The 16,719-nt window shown below is 39.3% G+C and overlaps 1 protein-coding gene across 4 annotated transcripts in view; it reads left to right on the top strand.

Moving 5' to 3' along the window:
* Positions 1–16,719, top strand: part of LOC102918984 (mitochondrial adenyl nucleotide antiporter SLC25A24-like) — a 62,697-nt gene that overhangs the window by 19,041 nt on the left and 26,937 nt on the right. For all 4 annotated transcript variants that reach the window (XM_042279757.2, XM_015998115.3, XM_042279759.2 and 1 more), the window contains exons 3-4: positions 769–856; positions 7,760–7,871. In XM_042279757.2, the coding sequence (XP_042135691.1) occupies positions 769–856; positions 7,760–7,871 (200 nt within the window). The remainder of the gene's footprint in view (positions 1–768; positions 857–7,759; positions 7,872–16,719) is intronic.

Genomic DNA, 16,719 nt, shown 5'->3' on the forward strand with positions numbered 1-16,719 from the left:
CTAGCAACATGCAAGTGAACTGTATAGTAGGAATATATATGTATATATACATACATATACATACCTTGGTAAAAACCAACAGCTCTCTTATTGGACTTAAGGCCTGCTCAGCAAGAGGGAAATTTTTCATTATATATATATGTATATATACATATATTTAATTATATACAATATATACATAATATAATTTAATTATATATATTATATATACATTCACATATTTGAATTATTTAGCACAGTACATGATTCTGTTCAAAGAGCTTGGTTCTCTAAGGGTGTTGGATCTTTGGAAGCTTGCTTTATAAACAGTCCTTTATTCTTGTCCCCTGAATCAGGTCTTTGGCACCAACTTTTTCAGTTCTTTTCAGTAGGTATAATAGTCAAAGGTGTTGTGATCTGTGGGGCCAGATGTGATTTGAAGTTTAGAAATTGGAGTTTAGAGTAATGCAGTGTGCTTGTGATATTTAATATCCTAAGTGATGTCTGGGCCATGAGCTATTATATTCATAAATACTTCTGTCCTGAAATATGAATGTTCACAATTAATTAGATAAATAACTAAGTAAAACTTGTCTCAATTTAAAGAGACTTTTCTACTGAATGTAAACTTGGTGCCAACCTTTTGGAGTTCTTAGGCTTTGAGTTATGAATTTGGGAGTAAAGACCCAGCAAAACACAGACTTTTAAATCAAATATAGTTGCATTCTAAGCATATTTTGCTTTGTCATCTTTTCAGATACTTATCTTCGTATTTTTCACTTTTTAAAGGAATAATAGATGCTTCAGAAGTAATTGATGCCGTGAAATCATTGGGAATCCACATTTCTCCCACTCAGGCAAACGACATCCTGAGAAGGTCAGCCTGTGCTCCTGTTTTTTTTTTTTAAATTAGTTTTGTGTTTTATGGTCTATGCCAGAAACTAATTGCTATACATGTGACATTTCAAGCTCCGTCTCTCATTTTATAGAGAGATTGTTTTAAAATTCAAATGGGTTTGTTTACATTTATAAGATGATTGAACATATATTTCTTGAGCCTGTAAGTGCAGTATATTATTCAGTTTTGGCTTTATTAATTCATCTGCATTCATACTTCTGGTAAACACATTGAATTTTTTTTCTGCATGGGGTCTGGGGAGTTGGTTAAGTGCTTGTTGTGAAGCATGAGTCTTGAGTTCGATCCCCAGCAGCCACATAAAATCTAGGGTGGTGGCATGCTTGGGAATGTGGAGACAGATTAATTCCTTGGACCCATTAGCCAGCCAACCCAGCCTAGTCAGCGAGTCCTGTGTTCTGGTGTGTGTGTGTGTGTGTGTGTGTGTGTGTGTGTGTGTGTGTGTGTGAACTTGACACAAACTAAAGTTATCTGGGAAGAGGAATCTCAACTGAGAAAATACCTCCATCATATTGCCTATAGGCAGGTCTCTGGGGACATTTTCTTGGTTAATGACTGATGAAGGAAGATTCAGCCTACTCAGGGGGCACAACCCCTGGGTAAGGTGGTCCTGGGTTGTATAAGAAACCAGTGATCAAGCCATGGGGAACAAACCAGTAAGCAGTGTTCCTCTATGGCCTCTGCTTCAGTTCCTGCTTCCATGATCCTGTCCTGAGCTTCTGCTTTGAGTTTCCTATATGATGGACTATAAACTGTAGGATGAAATAAACCCTTTTCTCCTCAAGTTGCTTTTGGTCATGGCCTCATAACAGCAATAGAAACCAAACCAAGACATCCCAGATCTCAGTGAGGGATCTTAACTTAAAAAAAAAAAAGCCAATGAGGTAGATGACTCCTGAGGAATGACATCAGAGATTGGCCTCTTGCCTTCACATGCATGCAAATTGAATGCATGTGCATGTGCACGCACACACACATGATGTATGCAATTTGCTAAAATTTGTTCCTGATTTTTGCAATTGTTTTCATAAGAGAGGCTGTCCAGATCAGCCTTTCTGTGCTGACGCTCTTAATTTTGCTATTTAGGGTATACTGACCTGGAATGTGTTGGGGGATCTTCTTGTAAAACATAGAATAGAATTGGATTATTGTCCTAGTTATGTTTCCTGTTGCTGTGATAGAATAACTTGACCTAAGCAACTTAAAGGACAAATGTTTATCTGACTCTCAGTTCCAGCAGCGGGTCACATTACATCCATAGTCGAGAGCAGAGAGCCATGAGCTAACTCATGTACACCTGTACTCAGCTCACTTTTCTGCATTTTATACAGTCCAGGAAGAATGGAGCTGCTCACGATAGGCAGGTGTGGTGATACATTGTGTACCTTGATAAACTTTGCCTGAAGATCAGAGAAGCAGAGCAAGCCACAGCCACCACCTCTTACTTCACAAACTCCTCAGCCTGAAAGAGCTTCAGCCAACAGGCCTCTAGTCAAATGAGCTTCCTCAGCTGAAAAGGCCTCTAGCTGAAAGGGACACTTCTGCCGGAAAGCCTTTAGTTCCTGTCTCCTCACACCTTATATACCTTTCTCTGCCCAGCCATCATTTCCTAGGATTAAAGTACTGGGATCAAAGGTGTGTGCCACCACTGCCTGGCCTCTATGTTTACTCTAGTGCCTTGTTCTGTTCTCTGATCTTCAGGCAAAGTTTATTAGGGTACACAATATATCACCACAGGTAGGTCTTCCCATCAATTAACATAATCATGATAACCCCTCACAGACAATCTCAGAGGCTAACCTAGACAGTCTCGCACAGGTGAGCCTGGAGGCTTGTCTCCTAGGTATTCAGTTGAGTTAATATTAGTCACTACAGTTCTTTATTTCTTAAGAGTTTAAAAGAACTACACAAAACTAGTTGAGCCCTGTGTTTTCTATGTGGGGGGATTCTAATTAAATTTCACTATCACTTACAGAACCATTCATACTTTGCAGTCCTTCTTCAGTCAGTTTTAAAAAGTTGTGTTTTTAAAGCTGTATTTGTGTATGTGTCCATGTGTGCCCTATGAAAAGCAATCTACAGATTCAGCCTAATTCCTGTCAGAAATACCTAACACCATTTTCCATAGAAATAAAAGAATATTAAAACTTATATAGGCACCTAAAAGACCCCGTGTAGCCAAGGCAATACGGAGCAAAAAAGAACAGTGCTGGAGGGATCACTGTAGAAGTTGTATGGAACATGACTTAGGGTGTGGTATGGTGTTTGCACTCTTAACTCACAGCATCTGTGATTTTCTGTATAAGATTTCACCAATTTGGGCTCATCAGTATCCTGTCATGGAATGAGGGGAACTCATGGGGTTATATGTAATTGCTGGTTGATGGGAGGGGAGACATTTTCTTCAGTGGTACAGTCACTGGTCAGGTGCCCATGCTCCATTAAGCAAATCCTCACTCATGTTCCTGTAAGCAAATCTAACTAAGCACATTGGGTTACACACACACACACACACACACACACACACACACACACACACACACAGCGTGTTCACACACACATGTGAACACAATACACACAACATGGAAATGAAAGTTCCTCCTTGGGAAGAGATCAGAGGAAGTTTGGAGGGGAATAAGAAAGTATAAAGGGGAAGCAAATTATGATCTAAAGACAGGTACATATATGAAAATTTCATAATGAAACCCATTATTATGGTAATTAATGTACCAATAAATAATATTTCCAGGAATTTATTAGTTTCACCTAAGTTTCAAATATATTGACAAGTTTTTTTTATCATTCTTTTTTTCACAACTGAGATTTTATTGATTGAGGAGCATTGCACAGACATGTCAATTCTTAACACATGTGCTATAGTCGGAAAGTTTTCCAGTCCTACCTGGCCCCATGGTCCCACATTCCTCTGGTCCCATCTAGTCCACAGTCCCACAGCCGCTTATAAAATAATTACTCAGAAGCTTATATTAATTACCAATTTCATGGCCTATGGCAGGCATCTTGCTAGCTAGCTCTTATATCTCAAATTAACCCATTTCTGTTAATCTATGTTTTGCCACATGTTCTGTGGCTTACCAGTCTGCTGGCAGGTTGTTCCTTCAGCAGCAGCTGGTATCTTCTAGACTCTGTGACTCTCTTTCCTTTCTCTCTCCTTGGATTTCCCACCTGCCTCTAAGCTGCCTTGCCATAGGCCAAAGCAGCTTATTTATTAACCAATGGGAACACATATATTCACAGCATACAGAATGACATCCCACAGCATTTCCCCTTTTCTGTCTAATCAAAAAGGAAGGTTTTAGCTTTAATATAGTAAAATTATATATAATAAACATTTATCAAGCAAGAATTACAGTTGCAATATCTAATCTATTTGTATTTGGCAAAATTAAAGGAAATATTTTATCCTATATTTGTGAGTTTAAGGTTTCAAAGACCTTAGAAGGATATAATATTACCTAAGTAAACAGGAAATGCATTGTAAGCAACTTCCAAAATTCTGAAAATGACAGAGACAGCTGGCTGCCTGGACAGTCATCTACAGTTCCTCTGTAATGTTGGGGCATCCATTTTTAGCCAATAGGCCTAGAGTTTTTTTTAGTCAATAATAAGCTAGTCAATAATAAGTCTGAGCTAATAGCCAAGCAGTTTTAGTTCATATAAGCCTCTGTGTGTTTACTTGGGTTTGAGTGGCTGCAGGACTGGCAGATGAGAGAGATTTGTCCCAGCTGTCTGCCAGCTGGGGCACAGAAAAACTTTCAGTTACACTGTGTCCTATAGAATATTTGGCAGTCTCCTCTGCAAAGCAGGAACCTGAAGAACCATTTTGCCTTGTAAAGTTTAGTGGCCACCTTCCTATGGGGCTTGCTTGTTTAGTTTATATAACATTATCAGCAGTCCAGGCAAGAGCAGTTTCTTGACCAACTGGCTATTTTTGTCAAGAAGAAGATAATCCCCACATAGAGTGTCCTCAATGCCTATCTTTTTCTTTGAAGTAAATCAGTGCTGCCAGGAGCAGACATGTCTCACTGTCCAGAAAGTCTAAGTTGTTAAAACATTTTAAATGTTATATTTTGTAAGTCTTTGAGGTATGTGAAGATTACCTACCTAATTGAAATATATCTATGTATACCTAAAAAACTTAAGTAACATGACTATAAGTGTGATTATCATAGATGACTATTAATTTGTTTTTAATTATATTTTATAATTTTAAATGAATTGCATAAACATAGTACCTTAAACAAGAGTAGAAATATACATATAGTATAACAAAATTGACTTTAAATTTGTAATAAACTAAAATCTATAGCAATGTAAAACATTTTAAACAAGTTGTTGCTCTTTAAAAGTACATTTAATAATCTACCTTTTCATCCTATCATATCTATAATATCCCCTTTTTATTTTTAGAAAGAGATTGTATTTATAATCAACCCCCTTTAAATAAAAATAAACATTTATAAAAAATATTTTGGGAACTTGTGTGTAGCGTCTCATACTACTTTTTGCTGGTAATCTTATGGGGATCCTGAGAAAATTAAGAATTATAGTTAAATCTTGGCTGCAGTCTTTGAAGATAGATTGCCTTAGCCAGTTATTTTGAAGCTGATTTTGGATGTTGGATCATCTGGGCCATGGTGTCATCAGAGATCTTTCAGGGGATCTTGGCTGGTCAAACTGTATTAGTTTGGAAGCAATCTACAGGTTCTCATCTTCTGTGGAAACAAACACAGAACCTCTTTATGAAAGCAATGTATCCTTAGACACAAATTTTGAAGTCAAGATACCTTTAAAATATATATATATATATATATATATATATATATATATATATATATATATATATATATTGGTTTAATTTAGTAGCCTTTACAATCAAATGTCTTTCTGCAGTTTAAAATCCCAAAGACAATATAATCCAGACTTTGTGTGTGATTTCCGTCTTTATGTGGCTTACTTTTTTTATATTACTTTTACTGTCTCTTTAAAGACTTTATTTTTTAAAACTTTTTTATATAATTGTCTATACGCCCATTTCAGCTTTTTAACATGGCAGAGGTAATTCACCTCCAGCTCTGGGAGCTGTGTTCTCCACTGACTCTGGGAGGCGCTGCCAGAGTGGCCAAGGAAGGTTAGCACAGCACAGTACAGACAGGCAGCGAAGGTGGAGCCCAGGGCCGCCCTGCCAGGCTGTCGGTCAAACCCACGAGTGGACCTGAAGGAGGGCCCGAAGCCAGAAAAGGCCTCTGATGGCGATAAATCACCAGGCACAAAAAGTGCAAACGAAAGGGGAGAGGGGAGCAAGGGACAAGCAGGCTCAAGTGGCTGACCAGCAAATACAGATCTGCCTGTGGAAAGTGGTGAGACAGAAAGCCAGAGTCCAGCCTCCGAAGCAGAAGAGGAAGAAGCCAAGTCCGACTAGCCATCCATCGTGTCTGTCAGTGTCCCCGCCTCCCTTCTTGTACAATCCAGAGGAATATTTTATCAACTATTAAATGCGAGTTTTTAAGAAGCTCTAGAAACATGGGAGAGAGAGATCTACCTCATTCCATTTTTAAAGAGTAAATGATTTTTTTACGAGGTGAAATCATTCACTGGTCATTTATTTTTTGGTACAACAGAAGATAGTGGGGTACTGAATTAGAAGAGGCTGCGTCAGTCTCGGGATCAGCTAACATAAATCAGCTAACATAACTAAACTGCAATTTGGAGTTTCAGTTGTGCATTTATGTCTGGAACATGTCTGATCTCATGTTTCTAGTAGAACCATTTCCTAAAAGTCCACTATTTGGTCCCTGCTCAGTCAGAACCATAACATCTTTGGTAGTGGCAATCCATTTTTCTAACAGTTGTAATAATGCTAGAGATATGCATATGACTTTAAAATAATCTCTCTCTTCAAGAAATACAAGGAACATGTGGAAATTACATTCAAATAAACAATTAAAAAAGCAAGATATAGTGGATTCCAGTGAAGGGACAGTCTACAAAACATCTGATCAGTACTCGTGTGTGCATGTGCATGTGCGTGTGCGTGTGTGTCCGTCCGTCCGTCCCCGTGTGTGTCCTCCTGCTTATGTGTGTATGTGCACGCGTAAGCCAGCTCAGGTTCCATAGACTCCATCCACCTTTCTGTTTGTTTGCTTGTTTTCCTTTGCTGAGATGGGGTCTTCCAGTGGCTAGAACATCCTGCATATGCAAGGCTGGCTGGCCAGTGAGCCAGGGGGACCTTCTAGTTTCTGCTTCCGCAGCGTGCCTGGCTTATTTTTGCATGGGTTCTGGGGACTGAACTCAAATCTTCGTGGTTGCCAGGCAAGCATTTTACATGCTGGGCTGTCTCTCTAGTCCCTGATCTTCAGTGCTCTTTGGGAATGTCAACATTGTTAAAAATAAGAAAAGTCGGGAAACTGCCATAGGAGGGAAGAGCTTAAGGAAGCATGATAACTGAATAGATTGTTATATCTCAGTGTGACACCGAGGCTAAAAGAACATTCGTTTAAAATGAAGGATGTCTGAATAAAGTATAAACTTCAGTTATGAATAATGTGTCAGCCATTAGTCATGACTGTAACAAATAAACCACAATCATGTAAGACGTAACCAATAGGAGAACATAGGTATGGCGGTATACGGGAGCTGTCTATATCATCCTCTCCATTTCTCGCAAAATCTGACGTTGCTCTAAAAGACAGTCTATTCCTTAAAAAGGAAAAATGAAAATACAGTGATACTGATAAAATCCAATGGAGGGACTTCGGTAACAAACATCCCAGAAGTGTTTGAGTAATATGAGTAACAGTGCTGCTGCAAGTCTTACAAACGCCATTTAAAATTGTATTTCAGCATGGATAGCGACGGGTCAATGACGATAGACTGGGATGAATGGAGAGACTACTTTTTCCTCCACCCTGCAAAAAATGTCAAAGAAATTATTCGTTTCTGGAAGCATTCTACTGTAAGGTTACTCTGCATTTTACTGTTTTTATTTTTCTTTAACTGTTATAGTTGTAAATATCATTACGAAGTTCCCGTTATAGTTTTAGTCTCAATGGCTAAAGATGTGTTATTTACTTTTAACAATATTCTTACTTAGTAGGGAGTGTTAGTATTTTATGTGCAAACATAGAAACCACAATTTGCTTGTTAAAACCTACGTCTTAATAGGTGCCTACTAAAAGGATCTATTCTGTGTTAAAAATAGTGTTGTTATATGTAGTTGCATTGTCCTAGAAAAGTGAAAAATATGTGTTTCCTTTTTACACAGATAATCACATGCTTGAGTGGGTCTTTTGGCATTGGGAATATAAAATTACATATTAAGATTTCAGAATTTAGAGTAAAAAAGGAATGAATGTACAAGTTATCTGCTCTTTCAAGTTTCATAAGCCCCTTGACCTGAAGTTGTAAGGAGTAAAGGAAATTCTGTATTGAAAGTCTTTTAAGTTCTTTAGATGCAAGGTGGGGGAGTTAAAATACTGCACCCACAACACACAGTTCTCATCAGTGTTCTGTCTTCTCTCCATAGACAGTCCACAAGAAAAAGAGACCATTAGCTCTGGAGTCAGAGTGCACACATTTGAACCCACACCTCACACCCACTCTCTGTATCTCCATGCCTCAGTTTCTCCCATGAGATAGTGGAGATAGGTGTATGAGTTTTCAGAGTTCAATTAGTGCATTAGTCAATGTGTTTAAAACAATCTAAGAACATGTTTTCAATAAACACTTGTTAGGTTAGCCACTTGGTTTCATCTGTGTTTCTGAATGTTTGAACATGTGAGGAATGTACAACATCATTTCTCATCTGGTTTTGATTTCTATAGTATTTTGATAACACACCTGATTTCTTATTTTTTGACCAGCCTTTCCATGTTCACTTAATTTATCTCCTATAACTACTACTTGGGATGCATTATTACATCATTCTTTTATTGGGAATAGATTTTTTTTTCATACAATATATTCTGACTTCAGTTTCCATTCCCCCAGTGGAATGGGGGAGAGTAATGAAAGAGACATCTTGATGGGGGGGGGGTGCATTTTGGGGTCAGGGAGAACCCCAGGAATCCACTAGGATGACCCCAGCTAAGACTCCTAGCAATAGTGGAGAGGGTGCCTGAACTGGCCTCCTCCTGTAATCAGATTGGTGACTGCTCTAACTGTCATCAGAAATACACTCTTCAGTAACTGATGGAAGCAGATGCAGAGATCTACAGCCAAGCACTGGGCCGAGCTCCAGGAGTCCTCCTGAAGAAAGGGAGGAGGGATTGTATGAACCAGGGGGGTCAAGTTTATGACAGAGGAACCCACAGTTGACCTGAGCTGGTGGGAGCACATGGACCCTGGATCAACAAAGAGGGAGCTTGCATGAGACTGACCTAGGCCCTCTGCATGTGTGTGACAGTTGTGTAGCTTGCTGTGTTTGTAAGGCTCCTAGCAGTGAGATCAGGACCTGTCCCTGGTGCTTAGCTGGCTTTTGGAAACCTGTTCCCCATGCTGGATTACTTTGCCCAGCCTTTATGCAGAGGGAGGAGCTCAGTCCTGCCTCAACTTGATGTGCCATGCTTTGTTCAAGTCTGTGGGAGGCCTGCCCCTTATGAATGGAGATGGAGGAGTGGATGGGGAGTGGAGGAGACAGGAGTCAGGTGGTGATGATGAGGGAACTGGAGGAGAGGAGAGGAGGGGAACTGTATGTAAAATAAATGAAAAAGTTAATAAAAGAAAATTAAAAATAAAATAAAATAAAAAGAAAAGTAAAGAGAAAAAGCATGAGAAGCACATATAGATACAGAGACACACATGTTCACAGACACAGGAATCCCATAAAAACACAAAATCAGAATCCATAATATATTTGCAAAGGACCTGTAAGGTTAAAAATGCCCTGACACAACATAATGAGACAAAGAACTTCCTAAGATGCCCCAGAGTTCACTTTGCGTTGACCATCTACTACCGGGCATTAGGCCTATTCTCAAGAGTGGTTTGTTTTCCCAGTTATCTCTGGTGGAGAAACCAATTTGTCATTGGCAAGTGGTTAACTGGAGCTAGCTTCTGGGTTAGGGATAGGGCATGTGTCCACTTCTCCTCTGGTACAGATCCATGCAGGCCTTATGCATACTGCCACAGTCTTTGTGAGTTAATATTTAATTGGTCCTGGTGTTTAGAAGGTCTTGTTTTCTTGGTGTCTCCCATCCCCTCTGGCTCTCATACTCTTTATACTTCTTCTGAGCCCTGAGGGGAGGGATTTGATGGAGATATATGCTCTAGAGTTGAGTGTTCCAAGGTCTCTCATTCTCTGCACATTGTCTGGTTGTGGGTGTCTGTATTTTGCCATCTGCTGCAAGAGGAAGCTTCTCTGATGATGGCTGAACAAGGCACTGATCTATGAGTATAGCAGAATGACATTAGGAGTCATTTTATGGCTACTTTCTGTTTGCAGAGTAGTAGTGTTTGATTTTCCCCTAGGTGCCTGACCTCTGTCTAGTCTCATGTTGGGTATGGGTTACATCTCATGGAATGACCCTTAATCAAATCACATCTTGGTTGGTTACTCCCATAAGCTTTGTACTACTATTTCACCAGGGTGTTATGTATGCACGAAAGTCATCATGGTAGATCGCAGGTTTCCCTAATTTCTTTTTCAGTGAGGTTGTCATGTGTATATAGGAGGGATACTATTTTTGTGTGTTAATTTCGCATTCTGCTACTTTGCTGAAAGTGTTTATCAGCTGTAGGAGTTTTCTAGTAGATTTTTAAGGGTCATTTAGGTATACTACCATATTATCTGCAATTAAAGATACTTTGACTTCTTCCTTTCCTGTTTGTACCCCCTTGATCTCCTTCAGTTGTCTTACTGCTCTAGCTAAGACTTGGATAGGTATGGAGAGAATAGAAAACCTTGTCTTGTTTCTAATTTAAGTGAAAATTCTTTGAATTTTTTTCCAATTAGATTGATATTGCCTATGGGCTTGCTGTAAACTGCCTTTATTATGTTTATGTATGTTCCTTGTTTCTCTAATGTTTCTAGGACTTTTATCAAGAGGGACTGTTAGATTTTGTCAAAGGATTTTTCTGCCTCTAGAGATGATCATGTGGTTTTTGTTTTTCAGTCTGTTTATATAGTGGATTATGCTTATGATTTACATAAGTTAAACTATTATTGTATCTCTGAAATGAAGCCTACTTGATCATAGTGGATGATCTTTTTCATGAATTCTTGTATTCAGTTTGCAAGTATTTTATTGAGAATTTTTACATCTGTGTTCATAAGGGAAATTGGTCTGTCGTTCTCTTTCTTTGTTGAGATGTGTGTGAGAACATCGTTATGTGATGATGTTCATATCAGGGCAATTGTGGCCTTGTAAAGAGAATTGGGCAATGTCCCTTTTGTTTGTGTTTTGTGGAATAGTTTGAGGAGTATTGGTGTTCACTCTGCTTTGAAGGTCTCGTAGAATTCTATGTTGAAACCTGGTCTTGGGCTTTATTGGGTTAGGGGACTTTAAATTGCTGCTTCTATTTCACTAGGCATTATAGGTCTATTTAAATTGCTTATCTGATCTTGATTTAACTTTGTTGGTGATATATATCAAGAAAATGATCCATTTCTTTTAGGTTTTCCTATTTGGTGGAGTACAGATTTTTAAAGTATGTCCTTATGACTCTCTGGATTTCCTCATTGTGTTGGCTAGTTTTATGTCAACGTGACACAAGCTAATGATCTGAGAGAAGGGAATCTCAATTAAGAAAATGCCTCCATAAGATTAGGCTGCAGGCAAGCCTGTAGGACATATTTTAATTAGTGACCGAAGGAGGAGGGCCCAGCCCATTGTGGGTGGTACCACCTGGGCTGGTGGTCCTGGGCTCTATAAGAAAGCAGGTTGAGCAAGCCGTCCTAAGCAGTACTCCTGCACAGCTTCTGCATCAGCTCTTGGCTCCAGGTTCCTGCTCTGCATGAGTTCCTGCCCTCACTGCTTTTGATGATGAACTGTTATATGGAGCTCTGAGTGAAATAAACTCTTTACTCCCCAAGTTGCTTTTAGTCATGGTGTATCACCACAGTAATGGTAATCCTAGCTAAGACACTCAGTGTAATGCTCCCCTTTCATCTCTAATTCTGTTAATTTGGATCTTCTCACTATGCCTTTTAGATAATTTGGATAAGGGTCTATCAATACTGATTTTTCTTTTTTCTTTTTTTCTTTTTTTTAGGTTTTTCGAGACAGGGTTTCTCTGTGTAGCTTTGCGCCTTTCCTGGGACTCACTTGGTAGCCCAGGCTGGCCTCGAACTCACAGAGATCCGCCTGGCTCTGCCTCCCGAGTGCTGGGATTAAGGGCGTGCGCCACCACCGCCCGGCTATAATACTGATTTTTCTTAAAGAACCTACTCTTTGGTTCATTGATTCTTTGTATTTTTATTGTTTCTATTTATTGATTCCATTCACAAGTTTATTTCTTGTTGTCTACTCCTTTTGGGTGTTATTTCTTCTTTTTGTTATGCAGCTTTCAGGTGTGCTGTTAAGTTATTAATAGAGATCTCCAATTTTGTAATGTAGGCACTTAGTGCTATGCTCTTGTCTCTTAGAACCACCTTTTATTATGTCCCATAAGTAAGGTATTGTCTTAGTTAGGATTACTATTGCTAAAATGAAACACCATGACCAAAGCATTTTGGGGAGCAAAGGGTTTATTTGGCTTATACTTCCATATCACTGTTCATCACTGGAGGAAGTCAGTACAGGAACTCAAACAGGGCAGGAACATGGAGGCCGGAGCTGATGTAGAGGCCATGGAGGGTGCTGCTTATTGGCTTACTTAGCCTGCTTTCTTATAGAACCCAGGACCACTAGTCCAGGGTGGCACCACCCACAATAGTCTGGGCCCTCCCCCATAAATCATTAATTAAGGAAGTATAAATAGGCTTGTCTACAGCCTAATCATATGGAGGCATTTTCTCAGTTGAGGTCCCTCTGATGACTATACCTTGTGTCAAGTTGACATAAAACTAACCAGCATAGGTATGTCGTGTTTTCATTTTATTCAGTTCTAAAAAGTCTTTAATTTGTTAATTATTGCCTTGATCCATTTTTCACTCAGCAATGAGTTGTTCAGTTTCCATGAATTTGTAAGTTTTTTGTTGTTTCTATTGTTGATATCCAGCTTTAATCCATGGTAGTCACAATTCTCTTGAAACTTGCTTTGTGTCTGAGTATGTGATCAATTTTAGAGGAAGTTCCATGAGATGCGGAGAAGAAAATATATTCTTTTGTGTTTGGCTGAAATGTTTTCTAAGTATCTGATAGGTCCATTTGGTTTACGATGTCAGCTAACTCCAGCATTTCTCTGTTTAGTTTTTGTCTGGACAAATTATTTATTGGCAGGAGTGGAGTATCACTACATGCGGGTCAATATGTGACTTCAACTGTGGTAGTGTTTCTTTTATGAACTCACGTGTTCTTGTGTTTCATGCATAGATGTAAACAATTGCAATTATTCTCTTGGTGTACTTATCCTTTGAGTATGTAGTGTCTTTCCCTATCTTTTCTGATTTGTTTTGTTTTGAAGTCTATTTTGCCAGATATTAAGATGGCTACACCAGCTTGCTTCTTAGATCCATTTGCTTGGAATATATTTTTCCATCCTTTTACCCTGAGGTGATGTCTATCCTGGATGTTAAGGTGTGTTTCTTGGATGCAGCTGAGGGATAGATCCTGTTTTGCACCATTGTTAGTCTGTGTGTTTTTGTTGGGGAATTGAAATCATTTAGGTTGATAGTTATCAATGAGCAGAGTTTGATTCCTGTTATTTTGTTGTTACAGTGTGTCAGGTCCTGCCCGACTATCAAACAGTCTTAAAGGGAGGAGTGAGGATTGAGAAATAATAGATATGAAAAATAGAGATGCAAAGAAAAAGAGACACAGAGTAGCATCGAGAGAGCTCTGGGTCAATACAACAATCACCCTGAATTTATTCCTCATGGGATTTTTATACACCAGAAAGGGGAGAGGCAAAAGACCTCCCCCTCTCAAGGACAAAATGGCTCAAGGTACAAAGTACAGACAAGTGTAAGCACTTCCTCAATTCTTAAAACATCTAGTAGCCATGCCTTATGGCAAAACATCCTGTAACTAGGCCTTGAAGTATAAGACCTGGTAACCAAATCTTTGGCCAAAACATCCTTTATGCAGCCTTGGGGGACAAAACAAGCTCTCTGACCTTGAGCCAAGATGGAATAAGGCCACACTAGGGAGTCTCTGTGGGCTCCCACAGATGTGGGTTTTTCCTTTTCTTTTTTGATTTGCTGTTCTGATATTATTTATCCCTTGTGTTTTCTTGGGTGTGGTTAACCTCTTCAGGTTGAAATTTTTTTTCTAGCACTTTCTGTAAGGCTGGATTTGTAGATAGATACTTCTTGAATTTGGTTTTATCATGGGATTTTTTTCTTTCTCCATGTATTGTTCTTGAAAATTTTGCTGGGCATAGTATTCAGGTCTGGCAACTGTAGTCTCTTAGAGTTTGTAGAACATCTGTTCAGGCCCTTCTGGCTTCAGAGTCTCCATTGAGAAGTCAGGTGTTTTTCTGCCTTTACCTGTTATTTGGTCTTCTTCTCTTGCAGCTTTTAATATTTTTTTTTCTGTATCTTTAGCATTTTGATTATCATGTGCTGTGAGGAATTGATTTTCTGGTCTAATCTGTTTAATATTCTGTATGCTTCTTGTGTCTTGATAGGTACTCCCTTCTTTAGGTTAGGGATATTTTCTTCTATCATTTTGTTGAAGATATTTTCTGTGCCTTTGACCTGTGTTTCTTTTCCTTCCTTTATTCCCTTAATCCTTAGACTTGTTCTTTTCATAGTGTCCCAGAGTTCCTGCATGTTTTAGATTTAACATTTTCTTTGATCACTATATCCATTTTTTCTGTCATGTCTTCTATAGGTGAGATTCTCTTCCAATTACATTCTGTTGGTGAGGTTTGCCTCTGGGGTTCCCATTTGAGTTCCTACATTTTTCTTTTCCATTTATCTCTCAGTTTGGGTTTCTTTGATTGATTCCATTTTTACTTGCAAGTCTTGAACTATGTTCTTTATTTTATTTCAGTTTGCGTTTTCATAGATTTATTAATGGATGTATTCATATCCTTTTAAATATATGCATAAAGGTTATTTTGAAGTTCTTGTCTTGTGCTTCATCTATGTTGCATTTCTCAGGGTCTACTGTGGTAGAGTTTCTGGGCTCTGGTTATTACTGATTGTGTGTTTATGTGATGTCTAGTAATGCTAACTGGGAGGTCCAGCCTCCAGTCAGCACCAGGGTATGCAAAAAATGCATGAATGTGGTGAGGGCTAGACTTTTTCTATCTGAGGGGAAAAAATAATGAAACATACACTTTCTGATAGTAACTTTCTCTTTTACTTCATCTTAAAAAATCCTCTCTGAAAATCTCTCTAGCTCTCTCCCCTGCCTAGCTACTCATCCCTTCTCCTCAGCTCCCTCTGCACACCTCCCCCACACTCTAATACACACTCGCACACTCCCTCCACACCTCTTCACATCGCTCCTCTACATAGCAGCAAGTCTTTTACACAGCTCGTTCACACACACACACACACACACACACACACACACACACACTTTTACATCATTCACTCACTCTTTACTCATTCTCTCACTCTCCTCTATGCACACATTTCTCCTCTATGTCTCTTTTCTGTATAGCTACACAAGCTCTCTCTTCTACAAAGCTACTCAACTTCTACCCAACTCTCTCTGCACACATCTCCTGCTCTCTCAACACACACACACACACACACACACACACACACACACACACACACACACACACACACACTCTTTCACCTCTGTTCAGATCTTTACAGAGACATACATCTCAGAATCTCTTTCTGAAAATCTCTCTTGCTCTCTCTCTCCTGTCTAGCTACCCATCCTTTCTCCTCAGCTCCCTCTGCACACCTCTCTCTCTCTCTCTCTCTCTCTCTCTCTCTCTCTCTCTCTCTCTCTCTCTCTCTCTCTCTCCTCCTTCTCCCTCTCACAGCCAGACTCTGGACAATTATATGTTACATTCTCAGGGTCCAACACATTCTCATTATACATGATAAGTCACACAGTTTTTCTCAGGCTAGAGATGTCACACTGACTGGTCAGTGAGTAGCACTTAGCCGTGCATGTAGCTCTTTCCCGGACAGAGAATGACATTGAAATTCAGGACTTAACAATAGCAGTTAGTTGGATGAACCTTGAGTGGTTGGGGTACATGCAGAAAGAGAATTGCTGCAGGGGCTTGTGTCTACCAAAGTTGCTTCAGTTTTGGCCTTGATTCAGCAATAAACACCTGGAACTTATGTTTGTGTTTTCTCTGCAGGGGCAGCTAGACTGTTCTGAATTTGTTCTGAAATCTAAAATTAGCTGTATTTGTGACTAAGAATACTGTTACTTCCTGTGTTAGTTATGAAAAGTATTCTAGTATTATCAGAATTATACAGCTTAAGCAGAAATCATCTTTCTGACCATTCACAGCTATATGTGTGCCCAAAGATGTAAAACACACTACCAATGGGCTGTGGAAAGAACCTTACAGCTGTTCTTTTTAGGGAGGTGAGTGGTGGCACATGAGAAAGTTACAGATAGAAAGCAACCCATTTCCACAAACAGTGACCCCATGGACTTTGCCTAACAGGGTTGCCCAACAGAGTGTTATTCATCTGGGGGTCGACCTGTTGAACACTACTTGTCACCTACTATGTACTCCTGTAGCCTCCTGCAGTCTAGGAATCTGGGTTTGGGATG

Source organism: Peromyscus maniculatus, chromosome 6, assembly GCF_049852395.1.
Source record: "Peromyscus maniculatus bairdii isolate BWxNUB_F1_BW_parent chromosome 6, HU_Pman_BW_mat_3.1, whole genome shotgun sequence".
Lineage (NCBI taxonomy): Eukaryota > Metazoa > Chordata > Mammalia > Rodentia > Cricetidae > Peromyscus > Peromyscus maniculatus.